Source organism: Bubalus kerabau, chromosome 4 (genome assembly GCF_029407905.1).
Source record: "Bubalus kerabau isolate K-KA32 ecotype Philippines breed swamp buffalo chromosome 4, PCC_UOA_SB_1v2, whole genome shotgun sequence".
Classification (NCBI taxonomy): Eukaryota; Metazoa; Chordata; class Mammalia; order Artiodactyla; family Bovidae; genus Bubalus; species Bubalus kerabau.
The window spans coordinates 6,640,237-6,662,877 of NC_073627.1; the positions used below are offsets into that span (position 1 = coordinate 6,640,237).

The 22,641-nt window shown below is 53.8% G+C and overlaps 1 protein-coding gene and 1 long non-coding RNA gene across 5 annotated transcripts in view; one reads left to right on the forward strand and one right to left on the reverse strand.

Annotated features, from left to right (window-relative positions):
* Window positions 1-22,641, forward strand: part of RPL38 (ribosomal protein L38) — a 245,815-nt gene that overhangs the window by 219,980 nt on the left and 3,194 nt on the right. The window contains exons 1-3 of one of the 4 annotated variants that reach the window (XM_055575034.1): window positions 21,741-21,889; window positions 22,104-22,137; window positions 22,287-22,347. In XM_055575034.1, the coding sequence (XP_055431009.1) occupies window positions 21,756-21,889; window positions 22,104-22,137; window positions 22,287-22,347 (229 nt within the window). In that variant the 5' untranslated portion in view covers window positions 21,741-21,755. Of the gene's footprint in view, window positions 1-21,740; window positions 21,982-22,103; window positions 22,138-22,286; window positions 22,348-22,641 lie in introns of those variants that run through there. The other 3 variants (XM_055575036.1, XM_055575035.1, XM_055575037.1) reach the window with 3 other exon arrangements.
* LOC129648585 (uncharacterized) lies at window positions 9,190-13,279 on the reverse strand. Its single transcript, XR_008712800.1, has 3 exons — window positions 11,686-13,279; window positions 11,223-11,306; window positions 9,190-10,051 (listed from the first exon to the last, which is right to left on the reverse strand). It is a non-coding gene; the product is annotated as an uncharacterized LOC129648585 (long non-coding RNA).

A 22,641-nucleotide genomic window follows, 5' to 3' on the forward strand; every position in this document is an offset into this window, starting at 1 on the left:
TGCCTGCAGGGCAAAGGCCCCCAAGCCTCCCTCTCCCCATCCACCCCCTAACCACCCCGCAGGTTTTATTCTGCCTCCCACCCCAATCCCCACCCGTGACAGCAAAGGCTGGTGTGAGACTACTGGGCTAGCGAGAAGCCCTGAAGCGATCGCTGGCCCACCCACCCCTTTAAGAACCCAAGCCCCCTTCCCCACCTTCTAGCCTGGTGACTTCAGACCAGGGGCTGAATCTCATCAACAAGAAATTTGAAGCCATTAAAATACAATAAAAGAGAAATTAAATATAATCGCTCCGTAAATTATAACTAATTGAAACATCAATTGTAATTTTTATGATCCGCATTCCGAGTGAGTGATGCCTGGAGTTACAAAATGAAAGTTAAATGACGGCGATGGTGGAGGTGTCCTGGAATGCCCCCCGCCCCCCCAGCTTCCACCCCCTCCATCAGCCAACATCCTTCCCTTCTCTGCCAGACTCCACCCCAAAGTGCTATCTTCTAGAAGCTTCCCCCAGGGAGCCTCGAGATCTCACATCCGTGGAGGTCTCAGCTTGCTCTTGTTGGCAGTGTTTTCTGTATACGGCCCCTGTATGCTCTTGTGTTTCCCTGAAACCCAAGAAGACCTGGGTCTCCTCCATCTTTCCTGCTCCCCCATGGTTGGACCAGAATGTCAGGTCCACCCAACACACATCCGGCAGTCAGATCGCAAGCATGAGAGTGCCGGAAAGCCCAGATTCTGTGATGCTCCCAGACCTTCCTCATGTCAGCCACACTATGTTAGACTCATCTTGTCCATTCCCCTGCCTCTCTCTCAGCTGGGCACTGGGGTTCCACAGCACCAGGGCCAGCTTTCCAACTGCTGATCTACCCAAGCAGTGCTGTGATGGGGAAAATCACACCAGCGAGGGGGCCCTGCTATGTTTGGTGTCTCCTCCCGCCTCCCTCTTTGCCTCCACAGGTTCATTCCTCTCCATCTGCTGCTCCATCCACTCCATCCAGGCACCTGGAGGGCACAGGGGGTGCAGGGTGAAGACAAGCAGATCTGCATTCAAAGCTCCTCCACAAAGTAGCAATGAGGCCATGGACAAGCCACCTAACTTCTCTCAAAGGCTCCTTTTGTTCAATAGTAACTTCAAGACAATAACAATACCTACAAGAGAGCTCTGAGGGACTTCTCTGGTGGGCCAGTGGCCAAGACTCCAGGCTCCCAGTGCCGGGGGCCCAGGTTCCATCCCTGGTCAGGGAACTAGATCCCATGTGATGCAACCAAGAGTTCAAGTGTTGCAACTAAAGATCCCGCACGCCACAGTGAAGATCAGAGATCCCGAGTGCGGAAACCAAGACCCAGAGCAGCCAGGTACACACGTGTGCGTGCGTGCGTGCTTAGTCACTTCGGTCGTGTCCGACTCTCTGTGACCCTATGGACCACGGCCCACCAAGCTCCTCTGTCCATGGGATTCTCCAGGCAAGAATACTGGAGTGGGTTGCCATGCCCTCCTCCAGGGGATCTTCTGGACCCAGGGATACAACCTGACTCTCCTGCATCGGCAGGCAAGTTCTTCACCACTGTGCCACCTGGGAAGGCATACATTGTTGTTGTTGTTCAGTCGCCCAGTCGTGTCTGACTCTGTGACCCCATGGACTGCAGCACGCCAGGCCTCCTTGCCCCTCACCATCTCCTGAAGTCTGACCATGTTCATGTCCATGTCACACGGGAAGCCATGTATGTATATATACCCTGAATTGCTGGATCATATAGGGTAGCTTTAAACATAGGGGCCATATGTTTAATTTTTTGTTAATTTTTTGGCCAAGCCACACAACATGCAAGATCTTAGTTCCTTGACCAGGGATTTAACCCATGCCTCCTACAGGGGAAGCACAGAGCCTTAACCACTGGACCACCTGGGAAGTCCCAATGTTTAACTTTTTTAGAAACTGCCAACCTCTTTTCCCAAATGGCTGCACCGTTAACACTCTGTAAAAGTAATATAAAAAGGAATTATTAGAAAAATGAAATTTAAATAACTCACCAAAAGAAATCTAATTTCTATTACTATTAAATCATCAGCCATAAAATGTCTTTGTCAACTGCTATGAAAGTTTCTACACACATCCTCTCGAGGTCTGCACTTACTTGCTGGTGGACAAGTAAGGTGCTGTTCTCAAACTGGCACCAGCCACAGACTACCCTTGTCTCGTGGCCACACTGTCCCCAGGCGTCCTCACAGCCCCCTCCCATGTCCTAAGCCAGAACATCTCTTAGCATGAAAAGAAGAGCCTTTAATTATCATGCCAGGACACGAGGCACCCACCTGACCAATGAGGATGTGTGGTCCCTCAAACAAAGGACCTCGGAGGTTCTACAGAAAGGAGGTTCTACAGAAGGGACATGAGAAAATGGAGACAAGAAGATGGTGAGCACTAGAGAGGTCTCAGCAATGGGCCCCCTCCCTGGGGGCCAGCTGCTCCTCTCCTGGCCCTCAGCCTGTGACCCTCCTGGGAAGGCGCATTGCAGCCATTTTCTCTAAGGGGAGAAGGCGTCACCCAACTGAGCAGAGCCACCTCCTGGGCAGGTGACCCTCCTCAAGTCTCATCTATACAGCTGTTTGGGATGTTGGCCCCACCAGGTTCCAACAGCCTTGGCCAAGTTTTCAGGACCATGGACAGCACAATGCCAGTGAAGAGGGGCCCCCTGGAGGCCCCTCACTTCAGATGGGGACAGGATCAGACCATGTCCTTTAAGAGTCCTGCAGACTCTCTACCCGAACTGAGTTACTCTCTGTACCCCCAGCGCCCAACCTGGCAAACACTCCATGAGCTAAAGCTTCGTGGCTTCTCAGGGGCTGGCGGGAGCCAGGAAGGTAGCCAGGGAGTAATCTTTCCCTGATAAAAACTAGAGAAAGGAACCATGAGAAGCAAAAACTGTAAAGCCGGTGGCTCCCCATGTTCCTAGGCTATGGAGCAGCAGGGTCGCTCTGGGACTGAAATTTGTGATTCCTGGTTAAATGCCAGGTTTAATGGGCTTGCTAGAGGAAAATGTTTTTTCGTGAGCAGTATATGTCTCCCTGGTGTCTGCAGTGGTAATTTCTTCCGTGGGGCAATCTCTCCTTTACATGCTCCTGGCCAGTGGTGAGAGGGGCTCTGGACAGGGGTCTGATGAGTAGATAGACCGCCACAAGTTATTTTAGGGTAAGGGTCCAACAGGCATCTTGCATTTCTGGTAGATGGGCTGAGTGACTTCATCAGGTCAAAAGGTCAGACTCCAGCCAGGCTGAGACATGCATAAGTCACACTTCCTGCACGGCCTCCCTGATCCATTTCGGAGAGCACTCTTAGCAATGCTGACTGCATGTTTATTTTTCCTTTCCCAGCCTTCACACTATTTGCTGACATTTGGGGCCAGATTACCCGGAGTCCATCCTGTGCACTGGAGGGTGTTGAACAGCATCCCCGGTCCCTACTCACTCTCCTCCCAGGGTGTAACCCCCAAGATAGCTCCAGTCACTGCCCAGTATCCCTGGGGGAGGCAAGAACCAGTGGGTTAGCCCACTGATAAGGAGAACTGCCCGGTGGCCAACAAAGCAGAGAATGGAGGATTCAGTGTGCTGGCCCAGGGATCCTGGCAGAGATGCTTAAATCGTACCAGAGACAGGGAGATAAAGTTTAGCTCAGGAGACCCCAGCACCTGTCAGCCTCACCCAGGATTAAACAGGAACTCAGGAATTCACAGGAGGTCAGCCACAGGAAGCAGATGGCCCTGAGTGGCCTCAAACCAGGGGCAGAATTCACCCCCTGCCCCACGGAGATAAGAGGAAGACGCCACTTGCTGGAGCCTTCCTATGGCAGGGATTGGATTTCAATTAAAGTGATTAGCACTGTTTGTTTAGACTCCACAGCTGCCTACAACCCACCTGGCCTTACTGTGAGTTCAGAGAAATCAAGGAGAGGCGTGGGGGGAGGGGAGGCAATTCAGCCCAAATTGAAAATGTCCTCCTGTAATTACGAGATTGGAGAATATCCACTGAGGGGATCAATAATGGGAAATCTAAGTACCACTGTGCACCAAGATTACAGTTTTCCAATCGCTCCATCTTGGATTTTAATTTTCTCTCTCATCATCACATCGCCATAAGCGGAGATCCCACACAGCCTAACATCCCAGCTTGAGAGAGGTGGGCCGGGAGGCAGGACCAAAGCAGGGTTAGTCCAGACACGCTGGACTCTCTGCATGAATCTTTATGGCCGCATAACAAATTATTCCAAATGTAGTGGCTTCCAACAAGACACGTTTATGACACTAAAGCTTCTGTGGGTCGGGAGTCTGATCACAGTCTAGCTGAGGCCTCTGCCGGGGGTCTCACCAGGCTGCACTAGAGGTGTGGCTGGGACTGGGGTCTCCTCCGAGGCTTGGAGTCCCCTGCCAAACACTCATGGTTCTGGGTAGGATCCATTTTTCCTGACAGCAATAGAATTCCTAGCAGCTTGCTTCTTTAACGTCCAGCAGGAAAGGGGGGGCCCCTGATTTCTGGTCCCTCTCCCTGATTAGATCAGGCCCACCAGGATAATCTCCGTTGTGATGAACTCAGTGTTAACTGTTTAGGGACCTTAATGACACCTGCAAAAGTCCTTTGTCTTTGCCATATTCTCTGGGTGAGAAGCAAGTTAGAGGCCCCACGGGCACTCGAGGGAGGGGAATTTTGAAGGGTGTGGGTCACTGGAGGTCATCTGAGAATCCTGCCCCTCACACCTCCCACTGGAGTGCCTCACCAAGCTCTCCTCCCCCAGAGGCATAGAATCAGGCCATGGGAGGGTGGCACAGCCTGGTGGACCCAGCAGCCAGCCATGATTGAGAGCCTCCCCACTTGGGAGAGGAAATGGAGAAAGCAATCAAAGATCTGACACAATCTGATGCCGGTGCTTGTCTCCTGGTCTCTGGTCTTCTCGGTGTCCCAAGCCCCTGCCAGGATTCCTGGCTGCCCTGACCTGGGAGCCCTGGCTAGCTACCTTCCTTCTTCCCAGGATGCTGAGCACAGGAAGAGATGCAGGGAGCTCCTCCAAGCTGGATGGGGACAGGGACCCGGCATTTGGAAGCCCAGTCAGCATTCTAACAATTTCCCCACATTTCTGCTCCTCACGTGCCTCCTTCCTCCTTCAGCACCCAGCTTAGATGTCACCCTGGGTGAGTCTCGACAACCCTGCTCAGGGCCAGCATCCATAATTCGCACCGTACTGATCTGCCCTTGACTCTTATGTTTGAGTCTCTCTTTCATGGTGGCGCATATATGACTTAGGATTAGTTTCAGCTAAGTAGGAAAAAAAAAAAAAAAGTAGGAAGTCAAGAAACACCTGGAGTAACAGGCAAATTTGGCCTTGGAGTACAGAATGAAGCAGGGCAAGGGCTAACAGAGTTTTGCTAAGAGAACGCACTGCTCATAGCAAACACCCTCTTCCAACAACACAAGAGAAGACTCTACACATGGACATCACCAGAGGGTCAACACAGAAATCGGATTGATTATATTCATTGCAGCCAAAGATGGAGAAGCTCTATACAGTCAGCAAAAACAAGACCAGGAGCTGACTGTGGCTCAGACCATGAACTCCTTATTGCCAAATTCAGACTTAAATTGAAGAAAGTAGGGAAAACCACTAGACCATTCAGGTATGGCCTAAATCAAATCCCTTATGATTATAAGGAAGTGGAAGTGATCACAGTGGAAGTGAGAAATAGATTTAAGGGCCTAGATCTTATAGATAGAGTGCCTGATGAATGATGGACAGAGCTTCATGACATTGTACAGGAGACAGGGATCAAGACCATCCCCATGGAAAAGAAATGCAAAAAAGCAAAATGACTGTCTGAGGAGGCCTTACAAATAGCTGTGAAAAGAAAAGAAGCCAAAAGCAAAGGACAAAAGGAAAGATATAAGCATCTGAGTGCAGAGTTCCAAAGAACAGCAAGGAGAGATAAGAAAGCCTTCCTCAGTGATCAATGCAAAGAAATAGAGGAAAACAACAGAATGGGAAAGACTAGGGATCTCTTCAAGAAAATTAGAGATACCAAGGGAACATTTCACGGAAAGATGGGCTCAATAAAGGACAGAAATGGTATGGAACTAACAGAAGCAGAAGATATTAAGAAGAGGTGGCAAGAATACACAGAAGAACTGTACAAAAAAGATCTTCATGACCAAGATAATCACGATAGTGTGATCACTCACCTAGAGCCAGACATCCTAGAATGTGAAGTCAAGTGGGCCTTAGAAAGCATCACTATGAACAAAGCTAGTGGAGGTGATGGAATTCCAGTTGAGCTCTTTCAAATCCTGAAAGATGATGCTGTGAAAGTGCTGCACTCAATATGCCAGCAAATTTGGAAAACTCAGCAGTGGCCACAGGACTGGAAAAGGTCAGTTTTCATTCCAATCCCAAAGAAAGGCAATGCCAAAGAATGCTCAAACTACCGCACAATTGCACTCATCTCACACACTAGTAAAATAATGCTCAAAATTCTCCAAGCCAGGCTTCAGGATTACGTGAACCATGAACTTCCAGATGTTGAAGCTGGTTTTAGAAAAGGCAGAAGAACCAGAGATCAAATTGCCAATATCCTCTGGATCACGGAAAAAGCAAGAGTTCCAGAAAAACATCTATTTCTGCTTTATTGACTATGCCAAAGCCTTTGACTGTGTGGATCACAATAAACTGTGGAAAATTCTGAAAGAGATGGAATACCAGACCACCTGATTTACCTCTTGAGAAATCTGTATGCAGGTCAAGAAGCAACAGTTAGAACTGGACATGGAACAACAGACTGGTTCCAAATAGGAAAAGGAGTACGTCAAGGCTGTATATTGTCACCCTGCTTATTTAACTTATATGCAGAGCACATCATGAGAAACGCTGGGCTGGAAGAAGCACAAGCTGGAATCAAGATTGCCGGGAGAAATATCAATAACCTCAGATATGCAGATGACACCACCCTTATGGCAGAAAGTGAAGAGGCGCTAAAGAGCCTCTTGATGAAAGTGAAAGAGGAGAGTGAAAAGGTTGGCTTAAAACTCAACATTCAGAAACGAAGATCATGGCATCTGGTCCCATCACTTCATGGGAAATAGATGGGGAAACAGTGGAAGCAGTGTCAGACTTTATTTTTGGGGGCTCCAAAATCACTGCAGATGGTGACTGCAGCCATGAAATTAAAAGATGCTTAGTCCTTGGAAGGAAAGTTATGACCAATCTAGATAGCATATTGAAAAGCAGAGATATTACTTTGCCAACAAAGGTCTGTCTAGTCAAGGCTATGGTTTTTCCAGTGGTCATGTATGGATGTGAGAGATGGACTGTGAAGAAAGCTGAGCACTGAAGAATTTATGCTTTTGAACTGTGGTGTTGGAGAAGACTCTTGAGAGTCCCTTGAACTGCAAGGAGGTCCAACCAGTCCATCCTAAAGGAGATCAGTCCTGGGTGTTCTTTAGAAGGACTGAGGCTGAAGCTGAAACTCCAATACTTTGGCCACCCCACATGAAGAGTTGACTTATTGGAAAAGACTCTGATGCTGGGAGGGATTGGGGGCAGGAGGAGAAGGGGACGACAGAGGATGAGATGGCTGGATGGCATCACTGACTCGATGGACATTAGAGTGAACTCCGGGAGTTGGTGATGGACAGGGAGGCCTGGTGTGCTGCGATTCATGGGGTCGCAAAGAGTCGGACACAACTGAGAGGCTGAACTGAACTGAACTGAGGCACCGAAGCCTAAAATAACAGGATAAAATGTTGGAGATTCATTTTTCTCTCTCACTGCAATCTAGATGGTAGCAACCAAGGACTAGACCAGAAGCTCTGTTCTGCAGAGTCCTCGAAAGACTCAGTCTATCATGCTGCTCCAAACTGGCTGGCTTCAAAGTCTAAGACGGCTGCTCCAGCTCCGGCCATCAGCCCCACAGTCCAGCCAACAGGAAGGAGGGAGGGAAGGCGAAGGGCATGCTCCCTCCCCTTACACTATTTCTCCTTACACCCTGTTGGCTATAAATTAGTCACATGGCCACAGATAACTCTATAGAATGCTGAAATGTGTTGTTTTTATCTGAATAGCTCTGTATCAAGGAAGAATGGTGAAGGGATGGATAAGACGATTTCTGGAAATCTCTGTTCTAACTTTCCTGTCCCTCTTGTGCAGTCTCAAGCATGGGATGTTTCTTTTTGTATCTGAATCTTTACCCACCCCTTCAATAGCCTAGCCAGGATTCTATACCCATTGATTCTTTCATTGAACACATTGTCCATCTACGCATTTATTCACCAGTTCATTCATTCATTCCCCAACAAATTCTCTCCCTGAGTACTGGGCACATGGTCAGGACTCAGGAATATGGAGACGGAAATACACACCCTGCGTTCAAGGTGGTTTACAAATGAGTAGGGAAAACGGCCAAGGAAATGAAGCATTTTAACACCCTGTCATAGGTGCTACGAGATTGTGCAAAGATTGCCCTGCAGACAGCATCTGGGGCTGCACTCAAGATTTCCAAAGGGGGATGACACCCCATCTGAAGCTTAGGAAAAACAAACTTTATCAGGGAGCAGAAGGAGCTGGCATGCCAGACCAAGGGAAGGCAGAACAAAGCTGTGCCCTGTCCGTGGTGCTGACCCCTAGGCCCAGCCAGGAGCCCCCAAAGTGAGGCAAGCCAGTCCCTGCTTCCCATGGCTCAGCCACTCTGGTGGGAAGGTGGATGGCAGTGGGGAGCCACTTAGCTACACACTTCATTTCTGTAACGACCTTCCCGTCTCCCCTCTCAGTCTCGCTTGTCAGCCTGTGACCATTAAAATCCTCATTAGCAAACGAGATTTGGATAGACTCATTAAGATGAGGGATGGGCCCGTGGCACAGCTGGCTGGGGGAGTCAGAACTCACCTTCTCCCCCTCTGCTGGGAAAGTGCACCTCGCATTCTATGCACCCCTCCCCAGGTCCAGTACCAGGCTCGAACAGACCCCCCTGGGGTTATTCGAAGGACCAGCCTAAGGGGAGGCCAGGCCTCAGCAGACCACAAAGAGCCTAGAGCTGCTGACTCACCCGCCCACCCAAAGCACCCAATCAAGCCTGGGCTTCTGCCAGTTGAGACTGAAGCTCAGCCTCCCGAACACATGACATTCGAAACCCCTCCCAGGGACTTCCCTGGTGGTTAAGAATCCGCCTGCCAATGAAGGGGACACAGGTTCTATACCTGGTCTGGGAAGATCCCACAAGCTGCAGGGCAGCTAAGCCCGTGCACCACAACTACTGAAGCCTGTGGGCCCTGGAGTCCGTGTTCTGCCCCAAGAGAAGCCACCGCAGTGAGAAGCCCGCATACCGCAACTAGAGAAACCCAGGCACAGCAACGAAGACCCAGCACAGCCAAAAAATAAAAAGAGGTAAAATAAAGTTCAAAAAACCCTCCCAACCCCATCTTGCCCCTCCTCTCCTGTCCTCTCCATGTGGCTCCTGCATTTAGGTGATGACCTGCTGACCTGATGGGTGGTCTCCTAGAACCGGCTCTGACCAGTTCACGGGAACCGCTCTCTCCACATTCAAAAACTGACATCACATCAACAGCCTGAAATTGACCATGGCAGGAGGACTGACACCGTGGGAATCAGCACATGCTACAAATGAATGACTGATTTCGTAATTTAGGTCAGAAAGCCAGATTTTAATCACTTGCCAGCACATCCCTGTAGGAAGGCTCCAGAGCATGTCGGCCACTTGCACATCTGCCCATCTCGGTGTGGGCTGTTCCCTCTGCCAGGCTGCCCCCTACTCCCTGGGATGCCCCTTCTGTCTCTCCTCTCTGCCTGGGGTGAGACCCCAGTCATTTGCTGAGGCCCCAGGAAGATCCCAACCCCCTTCCTCCGGGCTCCTCCAGCGCAGGGATCCTGCACCCAACCTGGACTTCTCACCTTGTCTTCTATCCTAGGGGTCATTTGGTTCCCAGAATGCAAACCAATTCAAAGCAGCTTCAAGAAAAGGTAGAAATCTGTGTGCAGGAGAGGGGTGAGCTTCACAGGACCTGGAAGAGAACATTTAGCTGCTATCACAGCCGTGAGGAAGGTGTCCACCAGCTCCTCTTTCTCTGAAGCGCCTGTCCCTGACTCCAGCGTTCATGCACCCATCTTGGCTTCTCCCAAAGAGGCTCCCCAGGCCCCCGGTTTGGATGAAACCCCAATCAGCCACAAAACAAACCAGAGGCTCTAAGCTCTTGCTCCAAACCCAGGATTGTCCCAGCTTGGCCCAATCATCCGAGGCCATGGGGCAGGGTCACATTGTCATGGGGAAGAGGGAGTCATGTGGCTGCTGTCTCTTTAGCTGGGAGCCGTGGGGCCAACTCAGAGCCGAGAAACTGGCCCACCTCACAGACTAGCGGCCAAGGCCATGAGGACAGGAAATGTGTTGATTCATCTCGAGACCCCCCCAGTCCCAGCACAGAGCAGGGGCCCAATACACATTTGTAAATTCAAGCAATCACCTCAGTTTGAATCCTTCTCTCAGCAACCTGTTACCCACTTGGTCCCTGGGGAGGGAGGCAAAGGGCTTTGAGGAATTCAATGGAGAAATGCTCCAAGCTCAAGTAACGAGGCATCCTTTTCCTTCAGTTTCTGGCTGTGTGACCTTGAGCAAGTGGCTTAACATCTCTGTGCTTCAAGGACCTCACTTGCAACACAAGGACTGTGATCTTGCCTAGTGCATGGTTGTGGTGAGGATGGTGGGACATGGTCCCACAGCAGCTGGTGTGGCACCTGACACTGTGTGTGTGTGTTAGTCACTCAGTCGTATCTGACTCTTTGCAACGCCCCAGACTGTAGCCCACCAGGCTCCTCTGTCCATGGGATTCTCCAGGCAAGAATACTGGAATGGGTTGCCATGCCCTCCTCCAGGGGATCTTCCCAGCCCAGGGATCAAACCCGGTCTCCTGCATTGCAGGTGGATTCTTTACCACTGAGCCACCAGGGAGCCCCTGGAGCTTCTGTCCTGTTCTACCCTGAACTCACAGAACAGGGTCCCCCACCGCTCTCCCATTAGGCTTCCTCTCCAGGTCTGATGTGACTCCAGTCAGCTGCACACAGCGCCTCTTCCAACCCCACCTGGGCCCTGCTCCCAGAGGGGTAAGTCCACGTGGACACCCAAGGGCAGCCACTCCCCCTACTCCCGCCCTGCCCCCAGGTCTCCCCCAAAGACCTCACCTGCTGTGCTTCATAAGCCAGCTACATCTGCCTTCCTCCACCAACAGGAGAGCAGTCTGCCCTGCAAGGGCTGAGGGGGAAATTCTGAACAGGAAAGAAGGAGGCAGAGTTGGGAGGACCCAACTGCCCTTCGGCCTTCCCCCCACTTCCTATCACTCCCTGTCTGGGAGGTTAACTTTCCAGAGACCACAGGCTACTTCTCCGGGAGGGATGTGTGGTGCTCAGTCATGTCTGACTCTGCAGCCCCACCCCATGGACTGTAGCCCACCAGGCTCCTCTCTCCATGGAATTCTCCAGTCAAGATACTGGAGTGGGTAACCTTCTCCAGGGGATCTTCCCCACCCAGGGATCGAACCTGCATCTCCTGAGTCTCCTGCATTGGCAGGTGGGTTCTTTACCACTGGAGCCACCTGGGAAGCCCACGGGAGGATGAGAGCAGAGCAAAGGGAACAGCCCATGCTACCTTACAGGCAATCCAGAGAGCAGGTAGAGGTGGAAGGAAGGCAGGGCGGGCAGGGTCGTGCCTTGGAGCTGGAGAACTGGAGAACATGGCGAGCAGCCAGGGCCGCCCTTCCCCAAGCCTCAGCCAGGAAGGAGGCTGGTTGGGGCCACTTCTGACTCCATCCTTCCTGCTCCGAAGGTGCTGTGATTTTCGCCACGTGGGAGGCCTCTGGCAGTTCCCCAGCCTTTGCAAGGAAGCCAAGGAGACCATGGGAAAGGTTTCTCACCGCAGAGACCCGGGTCAGTTCGCTCCTCGCTCCCAAGCAGGCAGCGCGCCTCCCTGACCCCTGGGATGGAGTCTGCGGCTGCTGTTGCTGCTACTAAGTCGCTTCAGTCATGTCCAACTCTGTGCGACCCCAAAGACGGCAGACCACCAGGCTCCCCCGTCTCTGGGATTCTCCAGGCAAGAACACTGGAGTGGGTTGCCATTTCCTTCTCCAATGCATGAAAGTGAAAAGTGAAAGTGAAGTCGCTCAGTTGTCCGACTCTTCGTGACCCCATGGACTGCAGCCTACCAGGCTCCTCCATCCATGGGATTTTCTAGGCAAGAGTACTGGAGTGGGGTGCCATCGCCTTCTCCGGGGATGGAGTCTAGATTCGCACAAATCTTGTTTCCAAACTGGCACACACCAGAGGAGACAGGAAGGACAGGGGCACAGAGACCCAGTTCTGGCTCTGAAGCGTGGGGTGCAGGACCCCCGGCCGCTTCCAGCTTCCTCTCCTTCCTCCCAACTCCGGCTTCCTCCGCGGGACCCTCTCCACTGGCGCAGGCACTCCGGCGCAGGGAGCTGCGCGGCCTCGCGTCCCCGCGGTCCCCTGACCCCTCGGGCCCGCTTCCAGCCGCAAGGCGGCCTCGAGCGCTCTCCTTAATCGCCTCACCTTGGGAGGCAGTGCAGCTCTCCGTAATTGCTTCTTGAAACGCGGTCACCAGTTTAATTGGCAGAACGTGTCCTGGGCGATGGTACCCGGTGAAGCAGCCTCGGGCCTACCTGTTTCTCGGGTGGGCCGCTATGCAGGCGCGCGGCTCACCTGCACGCAGGAGGCTCACCGGCCAGGGTGTGTCTGCGCCTGTGGATGCCAACCTGAGCCTGCAGACGTGGCGGGGCTTCCGGGGACCAGGGAGTGTGGGGGACGTTGGGATGATGGGCGGGACAGACGGGAGCAGGCTGAGCCCCAGGGAATCCTCTGCCTCGAGGCCACGGAGGAGTCGGACGGGGAGGCGGCCACACTGGATCACTGGGCCCCCGGAGGCCTGCCGTCCACGGACTCCCGGCACCCTGAAGACAGGCCGGCTGGTCCCTCGAGGTCGGAACTCCACCCTGCTCCGGTCCCGTGGGTGACCATGACCTTGTGGGGTTCGGCTAGTGGGGTGCTCTGGGGGGAGATGGGAGGGAGGAGAAGAGGGAGATGTGGAGAGAAGGCAGGACGGGGGGAGGAGGGACGGGCAACCAGTCATTGCTGTGTTGCTTCCGGTCAGGGTCTGGAAGCATCCAGAGGTGCTTCTAAGCATCCAGAGGGCTCCTAAGTTCTACGCCTGAGACAGCTAGTTCTGGAAAGGATACACAGACCACCCAGGCTCCTACAGGGGTCACCTCCAAGGAGGGGGTGATGCAGGCAGCCCTTGGGGCTCCTGGGAGGAGGGGTAGGAGGTCAGAGACTCTGAGGTTGAGGGGAAAGCAGGCACCCAGCAGGCAGGCCCATGGAGATCCCCCACCAACCCAAAGGACCCCCACAACCCCCCGAGGCTCAAAGGTTATCATTCACTGCATCTGGCTTCCCCTACCCCCACACCCCAGTCTAGCCCAGCCTCCACCGCCCTGTCATTAACACCGCTAATACTAGAGGGCCCCGTGCTCACCCCTCTCCCCCACCACGAAGCCCACCTGGCAGAGGGGGCCAAGGCCCTGCCACCCCTGATGATAAGGGTCTCCAGTCAGTCACACCCAGGATGCTCTCCCAGCCTAGTGATTTATGGACTTTAATTTTCGCAGCACCTCTGTCATGCCCCCTCTTTCCCTCTGGTCTGTCAGGGCGTTTGTCTCCCACCCCTGCAGTCCTTCTCCCCCTCCCCCCTTTTTTAATTTGAAGCATCTGTCTGGAGCATCCTGAGATGGGACTGTCTGCAATGCTGAATGCATTACACGACTGACGGTTCTATTGATTTTCTCTCTCCCGCTGCATAATGCAAGATACATACAAGCCGATCGGCCGGGCCCTGTCCCTTACTCTGAAGGGACTGTGCCCTTTTTTCTTCCTCTGTCTCATGTGCCCCTCACCCCTGGCACCCGCTGATATATAGGAGGGGCGCTCGTCCCTTACGCTCAAGATGGATTCTCCTCTGCCCTGATATTATTTTCCTCACTGCTGGTGGACGCTGTCTAATCTATCCTTTTTATGGTAGCAGGTTGGACACCGTGGAAGCCATTCACAGCGTAAAGTGGAGGGTGGAGGCAGGGGAATTGAGGAGGTGGCATCTGTCAAACTGGCTGGGTCCCCTCTGGGCACCAAGCGGGTTTCCCCAGGGGTCCTGCCTCACCCAGGTCCGGGGCCACCCCAGCCCACCTCCTCTTCTCCGGGTTGTGGCGCTCCAAATCCACTGACAACTCTTATTTGTTGGCTGTGCTGGATCTTCCTTGCTGTGGGGTCTTTCCTCTCGTTGTGGTGAGCGGGGCTACCCTCGAGTTGCGGTGCGTAGGTTTCTCACTGTGGTGGCTTCTCTGGTTGCAGAGCACGGGGTCTAGGGCATGTCGGCTTCAGTAGTTGTGGCTCCTGGGCTCCGGGGCACAGGCTCAGTAGTTGTGGCACACGGGCGTGGTAGCTCCATGGCACGTGGGATCTTCCCAGACCAGGGATCGAACCCGTGTCTTCTGCATTGGCAGGCGGATTCTCTACTACTGAGCCACCCGGGAAGCCCCACTGGCAACTCTTGACTCAACTCAGTTCACAGCCCAGAACCCGCTGCTGGGCGAAGCACTCGCTGTTGGGGTTTCCATTGCCGACAGTTGTGTGGACTCCACCCACTCGGCACAGGGACTGGGAAGTCTTGGAAGGATTCATATCCCTCCTCAACAGAGACTGAGGCTCAGAGATGCCAGGAGACTGGTTCAAGGTCTCTCAGTCAGACATAGGATTTCAATCCAAGACTGTCCGTCTCCAGGGACTGCTAAGTCGCTTCAGTCGTGTCCGACTCTGTGCAACCCCATAGACGGCAGCCCGCATACTATCACAGCACTTCCTCCAGGAAGACCTCCTGGATTGAGGCCGCCCAGTCTCATTGTTTCTTTTGCTATTATTGCTCATGGCTGTTCTTGTCCCCCCCTGGAACATATTAGCAGTGAGGGTTTGCTCTTGCTGGCAGGCTGCTGAGCGTGTTGGGTGGGTTCTCTCAGCTGTGAATGGGCATCATCATAACTTCCTCCGGGAGGGTTTCCCTGAGCCCAGCCTGTCCCCAGCCTGGATCAGACTCCCACAGTCCCCATCTGGTCCCACCGTGAACGAGAAGCACTGACTGCCTTATCTGTGCCTCTCCTGCTAGTCTGTGAGTTTCTAGAGATGGAGACAGAGAGGCAGACTGGATCTTATTTCTGTGTCTTCACCACCCGCCTGAAGGAGCTGACAGAAGGAGCTCTCTAAAAATGGGTTGAATCCATTTAGTCAGTCAATGAGCTGTCTGGGCAGGTGGGCGTCTGCTCCCTTAAAGGCCCCTTAACAACAAGCTCCTTTTCTGCCTTTTCTGCCTTTTCTGCCTCCTGCCTCCCCCACTCCCTCACCAGACCCCATCCCCACACGAGGACTCCCACTGGAAATGGCCCTCCCGCTGCCGAAGAAGAGAGCGCCATTCCTAAGGGTCAGGGCTTCCGGCCGATGGGCCTGCACGCGCTCTTATGAGTGACTACATGCCCACACCCATCCTTGCCAGCCGGCCAGAGACCCACAAAGAAGCAGTAGAAGAAGATGCTGGACCTTCGAGCATCCCAGGGCAAGGGCGGGTACCAACATGAGCAGTGGCCACTGGGTGCAAAGACAGCGGCTTGAGCACAGGGGTACCTGGCCACAGGTGCAGGACAGACGTCACTATAATAAAGAATGTCCTCTTGGTTTTGTCCTTCTGGTCCAGGGGCTCTCAATGTGGAGCGATGTTTTTTGCTCCCCAGGGACGCGGGACAGTGTCTGGAGATGCACTTGTCTGTCAGAGTGGTGAGGGTGCGGCATCTGGCGGGTAGAGGCCAGGGAGAACCAAGCACGCTACCTGTTCAGAACTGCTCCCCACCCCCACCCCACCCGCACCAAAACCAGAACGATCTGGTCCGAAAGTCGGCAGTCTGAGTTTGAGAAACCCGGTTCCAGTCTGACCGGCCATGCCTTATGACTTTTAGCACAGCAGCGGGGAGAATATTAAACCTACATCCCGGGGCGGGGGTGAGGGGGTTGGGGGAGGGAGGACCGGAGGTTACCCTGGACTCTTTGAGGGTGGAGGAGGGGAGAACCCTGCATTCCTTTAGCCATCTCTGGTCCACCGCTGCCCCCACCCCCATAAACGCACCAGCCCCGTGCCCACACCCTGCCTCTTTCCCTCCCTCCGCGTCCTTTCCCCAAGCAACCAAATTCAGCCAGAGGCACCCTACGCTCTCCCCCCGGGGCTGAAAACCTTTCAGGTTTAATAAACAAACCCCAGCCAGGATGGTTTAAAGGCCAGCCCTGCCGGCAGCAGACGGCATGGGCCTCTTGGGGGCCTCTTGGAAATTGTATGAGATGGTAGATATGAGAGCACCCCGTCAGGTATGAAATACCATACAAATATTACCTCTAATTTATGTAAGTGCTCTCAGCCGGAGGTTTTAGGATTCGAGGCAGAAAACGCCCGGTTCCTTCCCTTTCCATTTCCAGTCACGGCCTCAGCACCCTCGTGTGGCCACTGGTGGGAACTACACCCAGGGCTGGGCGGCGATTTTCCGATGGAGGGAGGCAAGCAAGATGGTTCTGATTCTCACTGAGCCACTGGGGCTTCACAGCAGCCCCGTGAGGGAGGAGAGGTAGGTAGTGATTCCGTCCCCGTACCCCCCTCCCCCCCAACACACACACACACACACACACACACACACACACACTCCTTGCTTTAGAACAAGCGAAGGAGACGAGACTGGACGCAGGCACGGGTTTTTGCAGGATGATGTCTGCTGTGGACAAGCCCAGCCTTGCAGAGCAGCACCGAGTGGGAACGGCCTTTTGGGGAGCGCCCCCCCCCTCCTGTCTCCCGGCTCTAACAGAAACCATGAACTACCCCACAGGCACCCCCAGGAGGACCGTCGTGCCTGTGGGCACAGCCCTTGCTGTTCGGGACTCAGATTGAATGAAACACCAAACCCCAACAGCTGGTTATTCCAGTCCAGAGCCTGGCGCAGAAAAAGAGTTCGCGCATGCGTGCTCAGTTGCTCAGTCGTGTCCAACTCTTTGAGACCCCATGGACTGTAGTCCCCCCAGGCTCCTCTGTCCATGGGATTTCCCAGGCAAGAATACTGGAGTGAGTTGTCATTCCCTTCTCCGGGGGATCTTCCCAACCCAGGAATTGAACCCATGCCTCCTACGGCTTCTGCATTGACAGGCGGATTCTTTATCACTGAGCTACCAGGGAAGCCCCATTAAACGCAATTTGAATGAACGGAATGAATTGAAAGAGAGAAAACGTGGAGGCCTGGGAAAGTCTTTCAGGCCTTCAGATCACACCATGTGCATAAGGGCCTCTGCCCACCGTGAGGTCTGTGCTGATTTCTTGGCCAGTCCAGGTCTCCTTCCGATGTGCCCTGGCAGCTGCACAGGCATCTAAATTGGGCAGCCCTCAGGGTGGCCAGGCCTGGCTAGGGGTGGAGGCTGTGTGCCTGGCCCGCTGGGGGCAGGGTCGAGGAGCCCTGAGGCTGGCAGGATGATTGGGGTGGGGGTGGGGGGTGGCGGCAAGGAAAGAAGTGAAGGCTTCCTGCAGCTCTGGACGCGCCCTCCGTCCACCTCCAGCCTTCTAACCAAACGGCCACCCCCCTGGCTGACCCTCCTCCCTGGCCCTTGGACACTGACAGTAGCCCTCCTCATTCTCACGGCCACCGTCTTGGTCGTTCCAACCCATCCTCCACGCTTCATGGCCAGAGTGACTTGGTAACAGCAACCTGGGCCAGGCTCTTAAATCCAGGGGCCTTCATCTCCTCCAAGGTCCTCCCTGGGCTCCTCACAGAGTTTAGAGTATCGGCATCACCAGGGAGGTGTCTGTCGAATGCAGCATCCCGGGCTCCACCCAGCGACACTGGCCGTCTCCCAAGACCGGGGCTTTGGCTCTTGTTCCCACTGTTTCCTGTGGGGCTCACCCTCTCATGAATGAGGGAGCCTTCCCTTCAGGCTCCTAGCTTTACCTTTCAGTGGCGGCAGCTGATGTCACTATTTGTCCCCCTTGGGAAGCTGGGAAAAGCCTTTGGTACTTGAATACAGGTGTCTTTGTGTTACTGGACATTTATGGTCTTTTCTTAGGCAATTCAAGAGGCTGAACATCTGTCTCTGAGGTTGCTGCCAACAGGGAGGTTCAGGGACTTCCCTGGTGGTCCAGCGGTTAGGAACCTGCCTGCCAGTGCACGGGACATGGGTCCGGGAAGATCCCACGTGCCGCTGGGCAACCAAGTCCGAGGGCCACAACTACTGAGCCCACGCCCTAGACTTTGTGCTCCGCGGCAGAGAAGCCGCCCAGTGAGCAGCCTGAGCATCGCAGCTAGAGGACAGCCCTGCTCACCGCAGCTAGAGAAAAGCCCAAGCAGCAACGAAGACCCAGTGCAGCCAAAAATAGAATTAGTTACATTTAATTTTAAAAAGACCATGGGCTCAAGTCCCAATCTGAATTGCGCAGTTTCACTGCGATATTTATTATTTAAAAAGTGTGAGGGTGGGGTAGGGGGGTTCAGCCCCTCTCCCTGCCCCCGTGCCTGTCCTGCAGGTCCTGTGGAGGGGAGCAGCACCGGGCATTCATCCAACAAATATTCCATGGACCTACTATGTGCTGGGCTTTGCTTTGTCCACATTGATGCTCCCTTCTGTCCTCCCTTTTCCCCTTCCCTAGCTCTCCATCCCTCTCGCCATCCCATCATTCATTCATCCAACCACCCCCATCAATCCACCCACCCTTCATATAGTGAGTGATCTAGATGGATGCTGCATCCGTCTTAAGGATCATCCATGGCAGCTCTGAGCGACTCTGTAGCTTTATGAGCACTGCCTTTGGAGAGTTATCAGCAGCACGCAGAACCTCATTCTCGCCTTTATTAAAAATTTTTGAAAATTGGTGCAGATGTATGAAAAGTTTAACACTGCCACACAGTCTATGCAGAGGCACGTGGGAGTAACTACCACATGAGTGACGGGTGACAGGAGGCAGAGATGCAGGGTCCTGCCCGGAGGAGGGGGAGAGCTGAGCGCTGAGGATGAGCAGGACTTAGTATCAGAGGGAAGGACCCAGGCAGACGCCTGGACTTGGGAAGTGCGCGTGGGAAACCTGCTGGCTGGGCTGAAGAGGCCGGTGCTTCTGCCCGAGTAGTAGGGGAGAAAAGCCCAAAAAGGCAGCAGTGCGAGACGGAGGGGGCTGTCAGGTCAGCCTGGTGGATCTGAGAGTGTCTTTCTCGGGTCCCTGGTGGCTCAGACAGAAAAGAATCTGCCTGCAATGAGGGAGACCTGGGTTGGATCCCTAGGTCAGGAAGGTCCCCTGGAGGAGGAAATGGCAACCCACTCCAGTATTCTTGCTGGAGAATCCCATGAACAGAGGAGCCTGGCGAGCTACAGTCCATGGGGTCGAACAGAGGCGGACACGACACTGAGCAACTAACAGTTTCACCTTCTCAGTTCAGAGCTGAGGCATCCTGACCTTCAGATAATCTCAAATTAAGCCCCTACCAATTAGCCTTTCGCGTGGTTAACACCCAGATGCATCTGTAGTCACAGAAATATAGTCTGGCTTCTTTTAAAAGGCTCTCCAGCACAATTAGAGGATCTCACGATCTCCCAGGGGCAAGGACTGCAGGTTTATCTTTCCTTGTATCTCCAGCATCTCTAGGAAGATGCTCAACCTGGGCTCGTCTAATGGGAGGAAAGCGAGGAGGGAGGGAGGTGAGTTCAAAGTGAGGTTCATGGTAAAGGACTCCTTCTCTTCAGGTGGGCTGCTCTGTAATAAGGCCCACAGGGCAATTACATTCTGATGTGCAGTTATTAAAAGGGAGGGGAGAAACAAATATAATAAAATGTAGACATTTGTAAGGAGGTTAAAAATAAAATTAAAGTGGAGGATAAAAATAAAATCGATAACCTCAGGCTTCCCGGAGCCTGCCAGTTCTCTAAGAGCTGAGGGTAAATTTGTGCTGAGAAAATAAACTGCCAAGGATGGGATGGAGGCTGTGAGGGAGCAAAGGGGAGGGAGCAAAGGGGCAGAGAGAATGCTGCCTTCCCAGAGCTGCCAGCGTTTTGCAGATGCACACACAGCCTCCGGAGGAAGCGGTCAGGAGTCTGGGAGCATGTGTTCGAGTCTTGATGTCACCTCTCCCAGCAACTGACAAGCCTTCATTCTCCCCTGGGTAAGACTGGGGTAAATGACCAGGCCACCCCTCCCCAGCACACCCGAGGGTCACAGAGGCCCTGTGGGTGAAGTGCTTAAGGCAGGGGCTGCCCAAGGAGTATTCCACAGAGGTCAGCTATTCCAGGTTTTAACTTGCTTTTGTAGTTCCAATTATTCATTTATTGCTGCTCCACCAGCAAGTGGGATCTTAGTTCCTTGGCCAGGGGGGTCTAACCCACATCCCCTGCAGTGGAAGTGCAGTCTTAACCACTGGACCACCAGGGAATTCCCAATGGTACCAGTTCTTAAATGGACTTCGAGGCGGTTCAGTGGTAAAGAATCGGCCTGCCAATGCAGGAGCTGTGAATTCAATCCCTAGGTCAGGAAGATCCCCTGGAGAAGGAAATGGCAATCCACTCTAGTATTCTTGCCTGGGAAATTCCATGGACAGAAGGAGCCTGGCAGGCTACAGTCCATGGGGTAGCAAAGAGTCAGACACAACTGAGTGACTTCAGTTTCCTAGAAAGAGTTTCTAAAATATACAGTCCCTTCAACCTGATTATTCATTGGAAGGTGATGCTGAAGCTGAAGCTCCAATACTTTGGCCACCTGATGTGAAGAGCTGAGTCACTGGAAAAGACCCTGATGCTAGGTCAGATTGAAGGCAAAAGGAGGAGGCAGCAGAGGATGAGATGGTTAGATAGCATCACCGACTTAATAGACATGAATTTGCGCAAACTGTGGAGAAGGCAATGGCACCCCACTCCAGTACTCTTGCCTGGAAAACTCCATGGACGGAGGAGCCTGGTAGGCTGCAGTCCATGGGGTCGCTGAAAGTCAGACACGACTGGACGACTTCACTTTCACTTTCCGGCATTGGAGAAGGAAATGGCAACCCATTCCAGTGTTCTTGCCTGGAGAATCCCAGGGACGGGGGAGCCTGGTGGGCTGCCATCTCTGGGGTCGCACAGAGTCGGACACGACTGAAGCGACTTAGCAGCAGCAGCAGCAGCTGGGAGATAGTCGAGGACAGCAGAGCGTGGTGTGGATGTTCATGGGGTTGCAAAGAGTAGGACATGACAGGAGAACAACAACCCTTCATTTAAATGAAAAACATCTCTGCCTAGATGCCCAACTGCTGCTGCTGCTGCTAAGTCGCTTCAGTTGTGCCCGACTCTGTGCGACCCCGTAGACGGCAGCCCACCAGGCTCCCCCGTCCCTGGGATCCTCCAGGTAAGAACACTGGAGTGGGTTGCCATTTAACACAGAGGCCTAATGAAAGTAGTTGATAAGTCCTAACACAGGTCTTCAAACTGGGTCTGAAATAAAACCTAACAAAAGCAAGGAGGGATTTGGGCGGAGGAATAGAGGCGGTCAAGAGTGGGGGCAGGGAGGCGGCCCGCTGAGTTCAGGAAGCTGCACTGATAATCTAGGCCAGAAGAGGGCAGAGAGGCAGCCATATGAAGGGCAAACGCCTGTGTGGCGTTCTTGACCCTCTGAAGACACCGTACCCAGCTTCCTCTGGGGCACGGTTTAAGTGCCCGGAAGCGGAAGTCTCTTCCTCTTCCGCTTTCTTCGCTTCTCGCTTCTTGACGTGAGTCTCTAGTGCCGTACGTGGGGAATGGGGTAGTAATCTGTGGTCATCCTCGCCGGGTGCTATCTGAGGACCCCAGTCCTGGGTTGAAGGTGTTGCGGGGGAAGGGTGGGGTGCGATTGGGCCGGCATTTCGGGGGCACGGGGCGGGGAGGCAGGGCCGCCGCCAGTGCCTGCGCCCCGGTTGACGCCGCCAACGCTTGTCTTCCCTGCAGGTTCCGGCCGCGCGCCCCGCGCCTTGTCGCTATGGTGAGTACGACCCCCACTTGGGGCTCCCCCCGGGGGACGCAGGCAGGACGGCCTCTGCGAGGGTCTTCAGGGGCGCCAAAGGGGCTCCCGGGGTTGGGCACCCCAGCAGATGCGTCTCAGCGGCTGATTGCCTTCGCTCTCTGTTGCAGCCTCGCAAAATTGAGGAAATCAAGGACTTTCTGCTCACAGCCCGCCGCAAGGATGCCAAGTGTAAGTGGGCGCCCTGGACGGGAGGCGGCGATCGCGGGCTCCGGGACGCCCCCCGGAACGGCAGGCGGGCGCCGGGCGGCCGCTTCTGCCCTCGTCTGCTGTCGGGGTTCGGGGGTTTCAGCCTGTCTCCCATAAGACAAGGCGCTTGGTCCGGGGTGTGTTCTCTTCCTTCCTTAAGGAGGGTCCCCAGGGGTTTTTGTGCTTCCTGGTGTGTGTTGGGTACTGTGAACGGATGTGAAGAGCTGACTCGTTAGAAAAGACCCCGGTTCTGGGAAAGACTGAAGGCAAAAGGAG